We start from the raw sequence: 14,567 nt of genomic DNA, 5'->3' as shown, positions 1-14,567 counted from the left end.
GACAGACCTACTGTCTCCAGGGTTGATAATCGATGTTCTAGGCTTTTGTTAAAGTCATCAGCCAGCATTATCTCAACTTAACAGCCAAAAGAACTCTTTCACAGGCGCCCACTACCATGAATCACTGCGAATGATGTAATGGAGTCTTTCAGTCTACTTATAGTTTTATGTGCAATTGTGCATTTTGAAATAAATGTGAAATGTATTGTTTCTATACAAAACCAGTCAAAATCTGGAATATTTATTTATTTTGTTTTAATTTGATGATGAATACGGTAGGGATGGGCGTTTTCAGCAAATATCACATTCGAATATTTGAGCTCACAAAAAACGAATATTCGTTTATTTAAATTAAGTTTAATGAGACAGACGGTATTTTGCAGCAACATTTATTGTTTCCGTCATTTTGAACAAGCTTACACACAATAAGCTTGAACATTACACATCGTGTTTTGTAGCTGAAAACCTTTAACAATGCGTGCAAACAACCAAAAGTACAGATTAAAAGCAAAAAAAAAAGTGAACAAAGAAAAAACGTAAAGCAGCCTGCAGCAATTAGGCTATTGTAGAATGTAGCCTACACTTAACTTTGAAACTTTAAAACTGTCAGCAAATCTTTTTTGCTTTTTTTTCTATTGTTTTTACATGTTCTTGTTAAGAAATACGGGCATGTAAACATGATCGGGGGAAAGTCGGCTCCTTAGTATGTTAACAATAAGGCCGGCCGCGGAGAAAACGCGCTCCGACGGCACAGACGTTGGCGCGACTCACAAATAACGGTGTGCTAAGCGAATAAGTTTTGTGAAGCACTTTGTGTTTTGGTTTCACCACTGAATGGGATCCTCATCTGCTGGAATACATGGCTCCAGCAAGAACTGTTCCCACTCGTCTCGGCTGGACTCTCTGTAATCATCGCTGAAGAACTGGCTCAGCCTTTTCCGACGAGTGGGCATCGCCGCATCCTCTTCATCGTTGGTGACGGTGGCGGCATCCGCACCACTCGCATCAAGGAAAATGTTCTGATAATGTTCAAAAAAGTTTTCTTTTCTTACTTCTCTCATGTTTTCATCGAGAAACCTGAGATGTTTGTGCCGAGGGTCTAGGGCAGATGTGAGATGAGGAGTTTTCACTGCATTCTCCAAGTTAGCGGTGTTTATTCGTTGCTTGAGAGATGCCGCAACATTGTTATTGAATTCGGTCACTTTCTGTGATTCTCCACGGCATATTTTAAGTACTGTAGAAGACCGCAGTTCTTAGGGGCTGTTCACATATCGTGTCTTTTGCGTGCTCAAGTTCGTTATTTCCAATGTAGACGCGCGTTAGGCGCGCTCATAATGGAAGCGACGCGGTCGCGTTGCACACGCGGTGCAATGCGCCCGTTTTTTCCAGGCGCGTCCGCATCGAGTTAAAAACATCTCAACTTTCAGAATGCCGCAAGCGCACCGCAGGTCATGTGACAAGAACTAAACATTCAGCTTCATCCTTTCCCGTAACAACGTTGAAAGCTCAGCCAAGATGAAGGAACAGCTTATCATAGCTGTATATTGATTGCCATTTTGAAATAAATTTAGTAGCAGAGCTACTGAAAGCGATTTTTTTTTGTGCTGCAAATCCATTAATCCTTTGCTGAAATTTCCGCGTCTTCATGGAGAGAGCGGGTCATTATTGCTTAGCAACGGCAGACGCCTCAGGAGTGCTCCTGCCCGAGCGCTTTGGATAGAAGGAGAAAGCGGCGCGCCTAGCGTTTTCCACGAGTTTTTAGGCACGATATGTAAACGGCCCCTTATTCATTTTGCTTGCATACATCTTCAAATATGCCGTGGAGAATCACTTAAAGTTTTTGTTTGCCAAATTCGAATATCATTTTTATTTATCGAATAATTAGAGCAGAACGAATATTCGAATGTACAGTAAAAACAGCTTTATTCGTGACATTGTTTTGATCTATCTTAAAATGTAACATCTTTAACTCAGTACTTTACCTTCATAACATTTATCTTTTTAACTTCATCGTTTTTAATTGTCATTCACAAGGCTTCGTGGGATTGTAATTCTTATCTTTGTTAAAGCCATTAAGTACATAGTCATGTAGCCTAGTCTGCCCACTTTTCTTCCAAATCAGAGTTTGTGATGTTTTACTTTTCCTTTTAGCTGGTTGGTTTGGTCTGTAGCTTTTAACTTTTTCCTAGAGACATTTTTAATGAGAAAAATAAATAGGAAAAATATACTTTGGAAAACAAGGTCACTGAAAAAAGTGTGCAGTCTATAGACTGTAGGGGTGTAACGGTACGCAAAAATCACGGTTCGGTACGTACCTCAGTTTTAAAGTCACGGTTCGGTTCATTTTCTGTACAGTAAGGGAAAGAAATGCAAACATTAAACTGCAGGTTGTTTATTACTATACACTTTTAAAAAAAAAATACTTTTTAATAAAAAAAATAGAAATAAGAAATAAAATACTGCTGCAAAGTTCTCCACTAAATAAAATACTCTGTCTCAAACCAATATCATATAATAAAATATAATGAAAAATATAAATAAATAACTATGATTACAGTGCAGCATTACCAATCCCAGCTTGTAGGCCTGCTTCACCAGAATCGTGCCTGGCGTGCTGCTGCTACTGTAGGTGACATAAAGGGAGGCCGTCGACAGACCAGGCTCTTGTCTTCATGACAACAATATCTATACTTCATGTTGAGCATAAGTATAAAGCCTACTGATAAAGGACACCATCAACAGTATTGATGGCAAAATAGACTATGTTTGACAGGTGCAATATTTGAAAATCGATAATTATTAATTTATTTTTTAAATTACATTTATTTCTGAATTTATGTCAACCTATAGACTTTCAAACATCAAAGTGTCATGAATTAATATGTATTTGTGTACAAAATGACATATAAACATATTTTCCTATTCTATTTTGCCTGGAAACGCTTCCAACACGCGTGCGTGTCGCGTGAAAAATAGGCGTCGGTTCTATTTCTAGCATGCACGCGTTTTCCGCGCGCCTCACGCAGGCAGTCTGCAAGCTCTAACCTGTTAACTATGAGTTAACATGGGAGCCAAATTAAAAACGGACACGCCACGCAGCTGAGACGCTTGCGCCACGCATCCAGTGTGTCGCCGGCCTTAGAATCAGCTGCAGGGCGGGATTTGCGCTGAACCAGGCTGAACGCGGAGACTTCCGCCACTTAATATGTTCGTTTGGAAACACGGAAATGTACTTATGTTCCACCCACACACAAAATATTGCATTCCGTCATTCGGTACACACGTGCACCGTACCGAAATCCCTGTACCGAAACGGTCCGGTACGAATACACGTACCGTTACACCCCTAATAGACTGTCATTATATCAATCAAATAACACAAGTGTGCAAACCACTCTTTGTTTGCTTGAGTAATTACATGAACAACAGTGTTTACTTAAGATCAGTGGTTGTTTTCATTTAATATTTATTCATTTTTTATTATTTAGATAAAGGTGTGTTCTCAGTAGCTTATTAGTTTTTTCTGCAATATCACAACTAGTACTGAGTACAATGATTAATCAATCAACTGTTAAAAACTTGGCATTGTCCCTATAGATGCCAAAATAGTATTTATCAAAACCAAAATACATGTTTTCCATCTTCAGAGCATTTCCACATGAAAGACTGAATAAGATGTTGTGTTGAGTAACCTCTCAACTCTACATTTAGCAAAGGAAACGGCTCCTTCTCAACACTAGTGATAACCAAGAAAGTGATTGCTTTTGGGAATAAGGACTTTAATTACCAACTATATTTGCAATTGCAGTGGACATATGTTTTTGTAGACTTGAGTATTTTTGTTGTGATGTGTTTACTTGGCCGTCTGGATTTCTCCATGAGAGTCTAATAATATAGAGAATGACAATTCTGGCAATTGCTTATAAGATCCATCATCATTTATAGTACATTTACATTATGGCATTTAGTAGGCACTTTTATCCAAAGCGACTTACAATCAAAACCAACAAAAGAGCATTAATATGTAAGTGCTATGACAAGTCTTTGTAAGTCTAACGCAGTACATGTAGCAAGGTATAAATTACAAGAAAACAAGTTGACATAGAAGAAGATTTTAGGTAAAGGGCTCCAGAGCCAGAGGTAGTTTTGAAGACAAGCATCAGTGCCTTGGGGTTAATGCAAGTAGCTATTGGTAGCCAGTGCAAATTGATGTACAGAGGTGTGATGTGTTCTTTTCAACTTGTTGGTGACCTGGTCTTCCTGATGTTCGATAAAGCAAATCTGCAGGACCAGGCAGTTGTTGCAATGTGGTCTGAGATCGTCAACCACAACTCCAAGGTTTCTGGCTGTTTTTGAAGCAGTTATGGTTGATTTGCCAAGCTGAATGGTAAAAGTTGTGATGAAGTAATGGGTTTGTTGAAACCACAAGCAGTTTTATCTTGACAGGGTTGAGTTGAATGTGATGGTTCTTCATCCAGCAAGAAATTTCTGTTAGACAAGCTGAGATGTAAGCAACTATCATCAAATCATCTGGATGGGAGTTAGAGTTGAGTGTCATCAGCATAGCAGTGGTATGAAAAGCCATGTTTCTGAATGACAGAACCTAATGATGCCATGTAGACAGAGAAGAGAAGTGGTCCAAGAACTGAGCCCTGAGGCACCTCATTAACTAGATCCACCCAATTCTGTTTTTTTTCTTCTTCTCAATATCAGTGCTTCTGTATGTTTCATCATCAAAACGCCCTAATATCTGTACTCTTTTGGCCAATCAGTTTTTTATTCATCCTTTGTGCTTGTTCCAAGTAAGCCAAATGTTTCACACTAAACAAGCTGCTGTGAGCGTGTGAGATGCTGATGTTTAGGAGCTCTTTTGAGCTTTCAGACGGGTCACTCCAGGATAAGGAAGTAGCTATGAGTCAGTGATGGCCTTCCTGACCGTTCATCTCATTAGCGGCCGCTTCCCAAGTGAATGTTTAATTAAAGGTGCTTTAGTGGAGCAGCAGACTCATTCTTCACAGTGAAAGACACAGACTATTACAAAATATGCAGAGCAGATGAGCGCCCTCTCAAACTGCCTTTGTTAAATAAGTCTGAATTTAGAGTAAATTTAGCCATGCAGCTGCAAAGGGAAGAGTCACGCAGCTGTGCCTCAGATTTATTTGGTGCTCTGCTTTGGTCACCTCAGCGGATATTTACAAGCTTTTCTGTGTAAAGATCAGCTCTGAGAAGAGATACGTAATCACTTGTTCTCCGATTGATTTGATATACTTGATTAGTCGCCTCATTCTGCTGTTGTGCTGTGTCCGTGTTTCATTATCTCTATAATGTTGATTATTAGCACACACACACACACACACACAAATGCTATTAACACAAAACTGAAAGAAAAGAGTCATGCGGCACAGACATTGTTTGAGTTTTGCACAATATAGACCAGGGGCCTCATTTATAAAGCGTGCGTACGCACAAAACGGGGCTGGAAACGTACGTACGCCAGTTCCCACGCAAAGGTTGTGATCTATAAAAAACAAACTTGACGGGAGAATGTGCGCACCTTTAAGCAAACTTTGAGCCGTGCGTACGCACATTCTGGAGACAAAGGGAATTGGCGACACCGATGGTGAGGTCGTGAACTGAAGTTAGATTGTAGAAAATAAATGTGAGAAGAACGATTATAAGAATGAATGACATTTAATTTTCACTCCATTTCATACGTTATATCCACATTATCATGAAGATTAAATCCAACAGTGTTATTTGTGCCGATTGTTTTAGGCTATATACATCTAGTAAAATCCAAACGTAATTCAAAATGTATTAAAAGTAAAATAAAATAATAATCAGCGCTGCCTTACAGTCACATTGTCCACAACGGGAGCACAGGAGGACATGGCGCGATACATGTGATAGCCTACAGAATAGCATGAAATACCCTTTTATTAGAGAACTGCAGAACACAGTGTAAAAAGGAAATATTTTCCTTAATGTACATAGCCTATATCATAAAATGTCAAAGTCTGCAAATACAGTCATGAAGCACAATCGCTACTCATCATCGGTCCTAACTATTACGGTGTTCATTACAAAACCGTCAAGAAGCATGTGTTCACTATAACATTTTCGTCTTAAATTTTCGCCCACAAATTAATTAAGTGATTTTGTCAAGGTGTTAACGATCAGTCTATTTGCTAGAAACATATAAATTCTCCGGTGACCCGGGTATGTAATGCTTCATGATGGCACTCCTGGCACTGTTGGAGGATTACGCTAATGGCAGAATAAGGAGAGAACGAGTTTTCAGGGACCATGATGATTTCCTGGCCCATGATGATGACTGGCTAATAAGCCGATTTAGATTCCCTAGAGCTGTGCTCTTGGATCTATGTGCTGAATTGGGTCCAGTATTAGAGAGGGCAACACGCCGGAACCATGCCATCCCAGTCCAAATACAAGTCCTCACCACTCTGGGGTTCTTGGCAACCGGCTGTTTCCAGCGGGAATTGGCAGACAGGTAAATTAATAATATAAAAAAACTATAAGTAATCCTCAAATTTGTCTCTAAGACCTTTTTGTATATGAAATAATTCTATTGGAATCTATCATCTCACCCTATAGGTCTGGTATATCACAGCCGTCCCTGAGTGCCATAATATCTGTCGTTTTAAATGGTATACTTAATATGGTTAGTCGATACATCAGGTTCCCCTACACTGTGCGAGAACAGGCCGAAATTAAAACGCAATTTGCAGCAATGTCTGGTTTCCCAAATGTAATCGGCGCAATTGACTGCACTCATGTTGCTATAAGGGCACCATCTGAAAATGAATTTGCTTATGTTAATAGAAAGCATGTGCATTCTATTAATGTGCAAATCATATGTGACTCCAACATGACCCTCACAAACATTGTGGCACGCTGGCCTGGTTCAACACATGATTCCTTTATCTTGACACATAGCAGTGTAGGGAACAGACTAAATGCAGGCGCAGTACGTGATGGCTGGCTTCTTGGTGAGTTTAACAATATTAAAAAGTAGAAACTGTAACAATTTTGTTTTTAATATAATTATAACCTGCAGGCGACAGTGGCTACCCCCTGAGACGCTGGCTCCTCACCCCATTTTTAAACCCGCAGAGCGCAGAGGAAACTCATTATAACGAGGTCCACTCTCGTGCCCGCGCAGTTGTGGAGCGTGCCATCGGCATCCTGAAATGCAGATGGCGTGCTCTGGATGCCTCGGGTGGCAGACTTTTATACCATCCAGCAAAAGTGTGCAAGATTGTCAGGGCGTGTGGTGTTTTGCACAATATAGCACTGAGAAACGGTATTCCTCTCCCTCCTGATCTCCCTCTACCCCAGCATTACGACCCCGAGCCACAGCCCCCTGGCCGACAAGAGGGATATCAACGAGGTGCAAGAATCCGTGAGGATGTCATGCGGCGTTTGTAAAGAAAGACAAAACTCAAGGTTCATGTTTTAACTGCATCTTTTAATGATTGTGCAATTTCTTGCATCACTTCTCTCATCTGCCGTAGCTCATCTGCAACCCTGTTGACAGCGTTTATTGTCTCTCGCTGTAACTGCAGGACTGCGTCAGTGAGTACCCGACCACTTTTGGACGTGCCAGACGCAGAAGGGGCACTGCTTTGAGCCGGACGCTGTGCATCTGCATCTGAGAACCCCTCACCCTGAACCTCCTGTTCATTTACAGCTTCAGACTCCGGAAGGACTGGAGGACAAACAATTGGCAACATTTATCCATTTATCACCCCACACACTCAAATGTACAGCGTTAATGATTAAAAATCGGTTTAACCTTGCTCCTCTGTGGTTTCAGTCACGTCAGTGTCTCCCTCCTTTTCCGACACAATACCACACACGCTGACCTCCCCAATTATAGCCGCGATTTTGCTGTCCACTGATGTGAGATCAGCTGTACATGGGCCCCCACCAGTTGCAGCCACGCTCTGGCGGTGGGAGGACAGTTTTCTCTTTGCCTCCACCTTGAATGAATGAGAATCTTTATTTCACATATTTTGCATACTGTAAGCACATGTAAATAAAACTTTTTGAAAATCAATATTGCTATTTATATAGGTATATAGCCTAATAAAACACAAATGTAATATGTTGGTAAAAAAAAAATTTGTATACCTTCAGGTCGGACCATTTTTTCTTTAATTCTGCAACTGTCCGTTCTGTCCCACTGACACAATTGACGGCAGAAGCAATACTTTGCCACTCGCACTGCTTCTTTTTATTAGTGACCCCACTGCTGTGGCCACCAAATAACACAGTTTTCCGAGCCTCCACCTCCCCTACAAGTGTTTCAATCTCAGTATCTGAGAAATTACGTTTTTTTCCTCTTTTCTCACCTGTCGCCATTATTAAAATTAGGCTAACAGAAATGCACGTTTTCACTTTCTTGGATTAATTAATTGGCGGGTCGCATGCCAGTTTTCCAGGTATATATGGGATTCCACTCTCATTTACATGCTGATCAGCAATCATGAGGTGATTTGCATTGACTATTTATGGTTAAAAATGGGCGTGTACAGGGCGGGATATGAGGCTGGTTCACGTACGCACATCTGCGGGTGATCTGTGATTTATAAAGGGAACATTGCTTACAGGTGTGCGTACGCACGGTTTTATAAATCGGAATATTTTTTGGCGTACGCCATTTTTGGCTTTTGGGCGCACGTAAACTTTTAGTAAAGATCCTACGCATAGTTTTATAAATGAGACCCCAGGTCCTGTGTCGGATATCCCTCTTCATTTTTTTTCTTTATCTTCTTATTTTTCTTTTAATAGTACAGCTCGTTTGCTGTGTTTAGTCAGTGTCAAAATATTGAAATAAGTAGTGAATCCAAATCAGTTACTTACAATTCCTTACAAGTTAACTTTGTCAGCTGTTTGTTTTTTGGATTAGTTTCACTTTTGGTTTAGTAGAGGTTTTATTTAGTTGGAGTGGTAGAAACAGTGGTTTCCCCTGTAACGGGTATAATCGAAGCAGCTCCGCGCATGAATGCTACTTTATCAGATAATGAAAATGGCATCAAATATTTTCTTAAGACTATCGGTTCCCAGGGTTTCCGCGGGTCTAAAAAGTCTTACATTTAGTTGTATCGAATTTAAGGCCTCAAATTCTTAAATTGTATTGGAAAGTCTTAAATTTGGGGATAGAAAGAACAGAATTGTGATATGGCTGCATGTGACTATTATGATTTCATTAAATAAACACGAACGCTGCACGTTCAAAGTACAGTGCTGCGCTGCTTTGTGTTCTGTTGTTATCGGGGAAAGTACGATTTCTACCAAACACTCCACCTGCTGTCCAAATGAATGAGCATTTTCAACAAAACAGTTTTGTTCAGGGTTCAAACGCATTTGATGTACTCGCATATTGAGAAGGAACAAAGCAATCTCAGTGTCCAATCATAGGCCTTCTGCTTTTTGAGTTCTCTTCGGTTTTCTCCACCGACATTTACACGGGTCCCACCTAGGGTTGGGTATCATTCACATTTTATTAATGCTGATACTGCTTACCGGTCAGGGATGGAAATTAACTTTTTTGTCCACCGGCCACTGTGTCTGGTGGATTTCAAAATCTACCAGTCACTCAATGTTTTTACCAGCCACTTTTTTGTTTTTAACCGACAATATGTATTTTAACCGACAATGTGTAACTGCATGTGAAAATTAATACTACAAGATCTACAATACTTAAGCAGTTTATTTAATCTCAAGTCTCAATGAAATACTGACATTTTCTCTTTCAGTGATGCTCAAAAATGCTGCCTATCTAGGCAGCTTACTAGGTTTTGAAACAGCCGATTCTTGCTGAAGTAGCTCACTCTCTCAGCTCCTTTTTCGTACACATTAATAATGTTGTATTTAATTCCAAAGAAAAGGATTCACTAGTATTTGAATGTGTAAGTGTATTTTTTTTTTTTTTTTTTGGTGTATTTATTTATTTATTTTGTGGTTGAGGGAACACATGGGGGAAAGTCCCCTGTTCAACACTGTATCACTGAAAGAAATCTCGGCTCGCAAACTTTTACGCCGTCGACAAACGAACGCACAGCATTTTTAATACATTGTTTTTACGCATCTCGTCACGCCACAGCTTTCAAACATGTGTAGTGATACAATGTTGTTTCTACATAACAACTTACAACCCTATGGACACCTTGGCAATTGAATCGCCATAGTAATTATTTTAGTTTACTCTACAGTCAGTCAAGCTTTATAATAATCAAGTATCATTTAAGAATAGAGCTTTAGTAATTAGAAGTAAACTTGATAACCATGTTTGAATGCTTATTAGTCGTTTTAGCTAAACATTTTAACTGGACTGGTGGTGGTGCTTTTTTGGTCATTCAGTGTTTCTGTAAAAAAAAAAGAAAAAAATACTGATAACATAATAATAATAATATGATTCCTACTAATAAAAACTATAAAACACACTAAGGATTACTAAGGATTAATGAGCTGCTGGATTCATGAATATTAACCAGGTTTTGTGTGTTCGCTCGAACTGATTTGCTGAAATCAAAACATGGACGATAATAGGTGAGTGTCAGCCAATGAGATTGCCGTTTGCGCATTAACTCCACCCACTACCGGAAAACCGGCTGTTCTTAAAAGCTGACGTCTTCCATAGGAACGCCGTTATTTTGACAGGAAAATACAACAAATAATATTGTTTAAATTTAGCATGTCAATCCCCTCTCTCTCTTTCTCTTTCTCTATGTGAGTGTGAGAGAAAGCGATGGCGATTTGTGCGCCTTAACACTAGAGTTTACGGTACATTATACAGGTGTGTTGCGCATCCATTGAGGAAAAAAAAGCACTGATCGTCTGACGGGGAGTCAGAGAGTGTTCCCGATTGAAAATATCTGTGCTAAACTTAGCCTCCAACTAACACACTGGCGAGTAAAATCATACAATTTATTAGCCATTGGCTAATATTAGACATCATTTAGTAGCCAGAAGGAAGATTTAGTCGAATATGAGAGTGATTTACTCGCAATGTAGAGGGTTGACATACTAGCCACAGAGCTAACTTCTGAAAAAGTACTTGAAGACTGGAAATAAAATGCATCCCCCGGACAGCAGTTAGACACGCGACCGACAATACTGTTTGTTAGTTTGCTTATTATGCCGTTAAAAACAAAAAGATAAACACAAACTGTCCATATAATCTAAAATGTTGCAGAATGCTGAAGGAAAATGAACTTACCGGGGTCTGACAGAGACGTGACAGTATGCAGAAACTTGTGCACGATAACAAATTCAACTCTTCACGCGATCTTGTATGTCATGAGCGCGTGCTATAAAACGTTCTGTAAATAACCAACAAATATATCACTCCGCCAGCGGAACTAACTTCAGCTGCAAACACTGGGAACAACGCCACCGTTTCGAGCCCGGTTTACACCGCCTTTCTCCACAGAGCTGCTTCGGATGATATTACACTTTATTGCGTGTTGTACACACACCAGGGATGGAAATTAACTTTTGTGTCCACTGGCCGGGTGAAACAGTATGCTATTTTTTATTTACCCGCCACAGTGGCCGGTAGGTGAAGTGAGTTTACCCACCACAAAACAAAATCACCCGCACTAATTTCCATCCCTTTTACCAATACTTATTGATACTGTTATTAATACTATGTGGTGCAAAAATTTATGTTAAGTTGTTGAAAAATTTTATTTTGTTACTGCTGAACTTTAGCAACTGTAATAATGTTCTTCAGTCAAGAGCAGTCAGTTATTTTTCTCTTTGTGATTTCTTTTATTAACATTAAAGGAAATAGTTCACCCAAAAGTGAAAATTCTGTCATTTACTCACTCTCAAGTTGTCTTAAACCTGGATTAGTTTCTTCTTCTGTTGAACGTAAGTTCTTTTGAAGAATGTAGGAAACTGAACAGTTGCTGGTCACCAGTGTCTTTCATTATATATTTCTTTTCTTCTATCAAAATCAGTGGGGTCCAGCAACTGTTTGCTTACGCACATTCTTTAAAATATCTTATTTTGTGTTAAGCACAAGAATAAATACCAATTAATACGTTTGGTCATCAGTTTTGAAAAAGCAGCACACAGAATGAATTCCAGCGTCTTACTCTTGGTAAGTGCAGAGAGGAAATGGGATGAAAGACACAAAGGTTCAGTCAAAAGATTCAGACTGTTACTGAACGCATGTGTTGGCACTGGAGGTCGAGTGACGTGGCCATGTAACAGACAGGAAGGAGATTTCCCAGCCTCCTCTGGACAAGAGTCAATGGAAGACGCTCTGCACAGACACTGAGAGAATATTTCCAGTGTGCTGCTGCAGAAACATTTGCATAAAGCACTAGGTTGAGTGAGATTTTGTGTCTATGCAAAGAGCCTGAATCACATGTTCCACAAACCAAAGCCATTAAGTGTTAATTGTGAGGAAATTCCACTCCAGGAATCTGGGACTGAATTGAGAAAGGTTTGCTAGTTGTTGTTTTTTTCTCCTGTTGCCAATAGTCCAGACTCCAGACAGTATAGTTCACGTGGAAGTCACTTTCAAACCAAGCTTCTTCCTGTTGGTCAACTCTGCGACCAACTTAAACGTGTGGGGAACCTTTCTGCCCTCACGTCATGCAAAACTCTGTTTGGTGTATTTCTATTGAAATGACTGGAGTTTTAGATCTTTTGAAGAAAAAAACAAAAATTGAATTCCTGAAATTAATGTTTTTGAAAACAGTCATAAATATCTGCTTAAAGTTCGGAAAACCTCCAACCTGCCTTGAATCCCTAAAGGTCAGATGTTCAATGAATTTATTGGGTTGTTTCAGATATCAAACAACATGACATAACATTATATACTGTTGATAATGTACATAATCATGGTAAATTAAACAGCCTGTCTCTAGATGGAGATATCTAAACATCTAAATTGATCATGTAAAATACACAGCACCATGCTGAGTGCTGAACTTCAGTCAAGCCAGAAAATAGCCTTCATGCATACATTTAAATCCAGAAAAATATAATTACAGCATTTTTGTGATTAAGCTATAATGTTTGTGCATTTATACTGAGATTTTTTCATATTAATACCTAAAAAACATTTTTTTTTTTTTTCCATAGATTTTTACCATGGTATTAAGGTTCTGTATCTGTGGTTTTAACTGTGGGTAACGTGACCTAAATGTATGAATACCAATGGTTAATTTGAATAAAACTAAGTCAGAATCATTAAATTTCACCATAAAAAATTAGGTTGTTAATTTCCCCCTCCCCCCAAATATTTCTTTTTTATAAATAAAGATTTGAAATTTAGCATGATAATTATCGATATCGACTTCAATTGATATTAAACGTTTAATTGGGATAATTTTTTGGCCATATCGCCAAGCCCTATTTTAAGATATTTTTTGTGAATCTGGCTTCTGATTATCACACACTCATTCACATGAAGTATGTGCTTCTGCCCACCAGACCGAAAAGGAAGTCAGAAAGCAATAGGAGTTCAATAGTAAGTGATTTAGCTCTCATGTGCTGTGAAAGTGCCTCCCGTAATGAATTGTGTGCTGCACACTAACTGCATTAATAATGACTTTGGCAGAGTGTTATGCCATCCCATCAGGCCCTCTTTTCCATAAGCTTTAAGATTCTGTCACTGTTTCACCACTAGCTAGTATGATATTAGGTGAAATATTAAACCGCAGTCATGATGTCTCTGGCCTGTCTGTCTGTCACATTGACTGAGCCGTCTCTCTTCATCTCTTCCAGGGCTTCGACCCTCCCCATCAGAGTGACACACGCACAGTTTACATAGCAAACAAGTTCCCACAGCACGGCCATTATATTCCTCAGAGGTTTGCTGACAACAGGATCATTTCCTCCAAGGTAAGAGCAGATTCTTCTGAGAGCTTGAATGTGAAAAGGTCAAGAAATAGAGATCACGTGTGCATGTGTTTCCCTGCTCCTGTTGAGAATTTGGCAGTAAAATCATCCACGCTGTTTTGCTTTCTCTTTTTAGTACACCATATGGAACTTCATCCCCAAGAATTTGTTTGAGCAGTTCAGAAGAATCGCCAATTTTTATTTTCTCATTATCTTCTTGGTTCAGGTAAGCTCCGATCGTCCTTGTGTTTCCCAGCTCTCAGCTGAGTGTGTACTTTGAGAACGAAATGAGTCTCAAAATAATTTCTGAAAAGGAATCTGTAGGCTAATTCACATTCGCATTTGAAACAGCAGTTCCCAAACTCGTAATCTCATTCATATTCACGATGTTAATATGATTGAGTTAATGAGTAGGGTTGTGTACCGTTCACATTTTAACCAGTACGATATCGGTATCGGTACCATGAATTTCGGTGCAGGTATCCAGTGGTACCTTTATTTGGTACTTTACTCTCTGTATATTTACAAAACATTTATTTCAGTGAAAAAAATTAGTCCAAAAGTCTCAATTACAACATTTTGAACAATTGGGCCCTACAAACTATTTCTTTCGTTCTTTTTCCCCAGAAAACTTCTGTTTTAATTTTTCTGAAAATCAAATGAAGACATTTATTTTTAAATCA

The 14,567-nt window shown here is 39.2% G+C and overlaps 2 protein-coding genes across 2 annotated transcripts in view; one reads left to right on the top strand and one right to left on the bottom strand.

Moving 5' to 3' along the window:
* mccc1 (methylcrotonyl-CoA carboxylase subunit) overlaps positions 1 to 14,567 on the bottom strand; it is a 170,170-nt gene that overhangs the window by 109,800 nt on the left and 45,803 nt on the right. The window lies entirely within an intron of this gene.
* atp11b (ATPase phospholipid transporting 11B) overlaps positions 1 to 14,567 on the top strand; it is a 54,311-nt gene that overhangs the window by 9,440 nt on the left and 30,304 nt on the right. Inside the window, exons 2-3 of the mRNA XM_059569829.1 lie at positions 13,771 to 13,887; positions 14,021 to 14,110. Coding sequence (XP_059425812.1) covers positions 13,771 to 13,887; positions 14,021 to 14,110 — 207 coding nt within the window. The remainder of the gene's footprint in view (positions 1 to 13,770; positions 13,888 to 14,020; positions 14,111 to 14,567) is intronic.

The sequence above is a fragment of the Carassius carassius genome, chromosome 16, assembly GCF_963082965.1.
Source record: "Carassius carassius chromosome 16, fCarCar2.1, whole genome shotgun sequence".
In the NCBI taxonomy this organism is placed as follows: domain Eukaryota; kingdom Metazoa; phylum Chordata; class Actinopteri; order Cypriniformes; family Cyprinidae; genus Carassius; species Carassius carassius.
The sequence above is the reverse complement of the archived record's forward strand: the minus strand, read 5'-3'. Positions and strand labels throughout refer to the sequence as shown.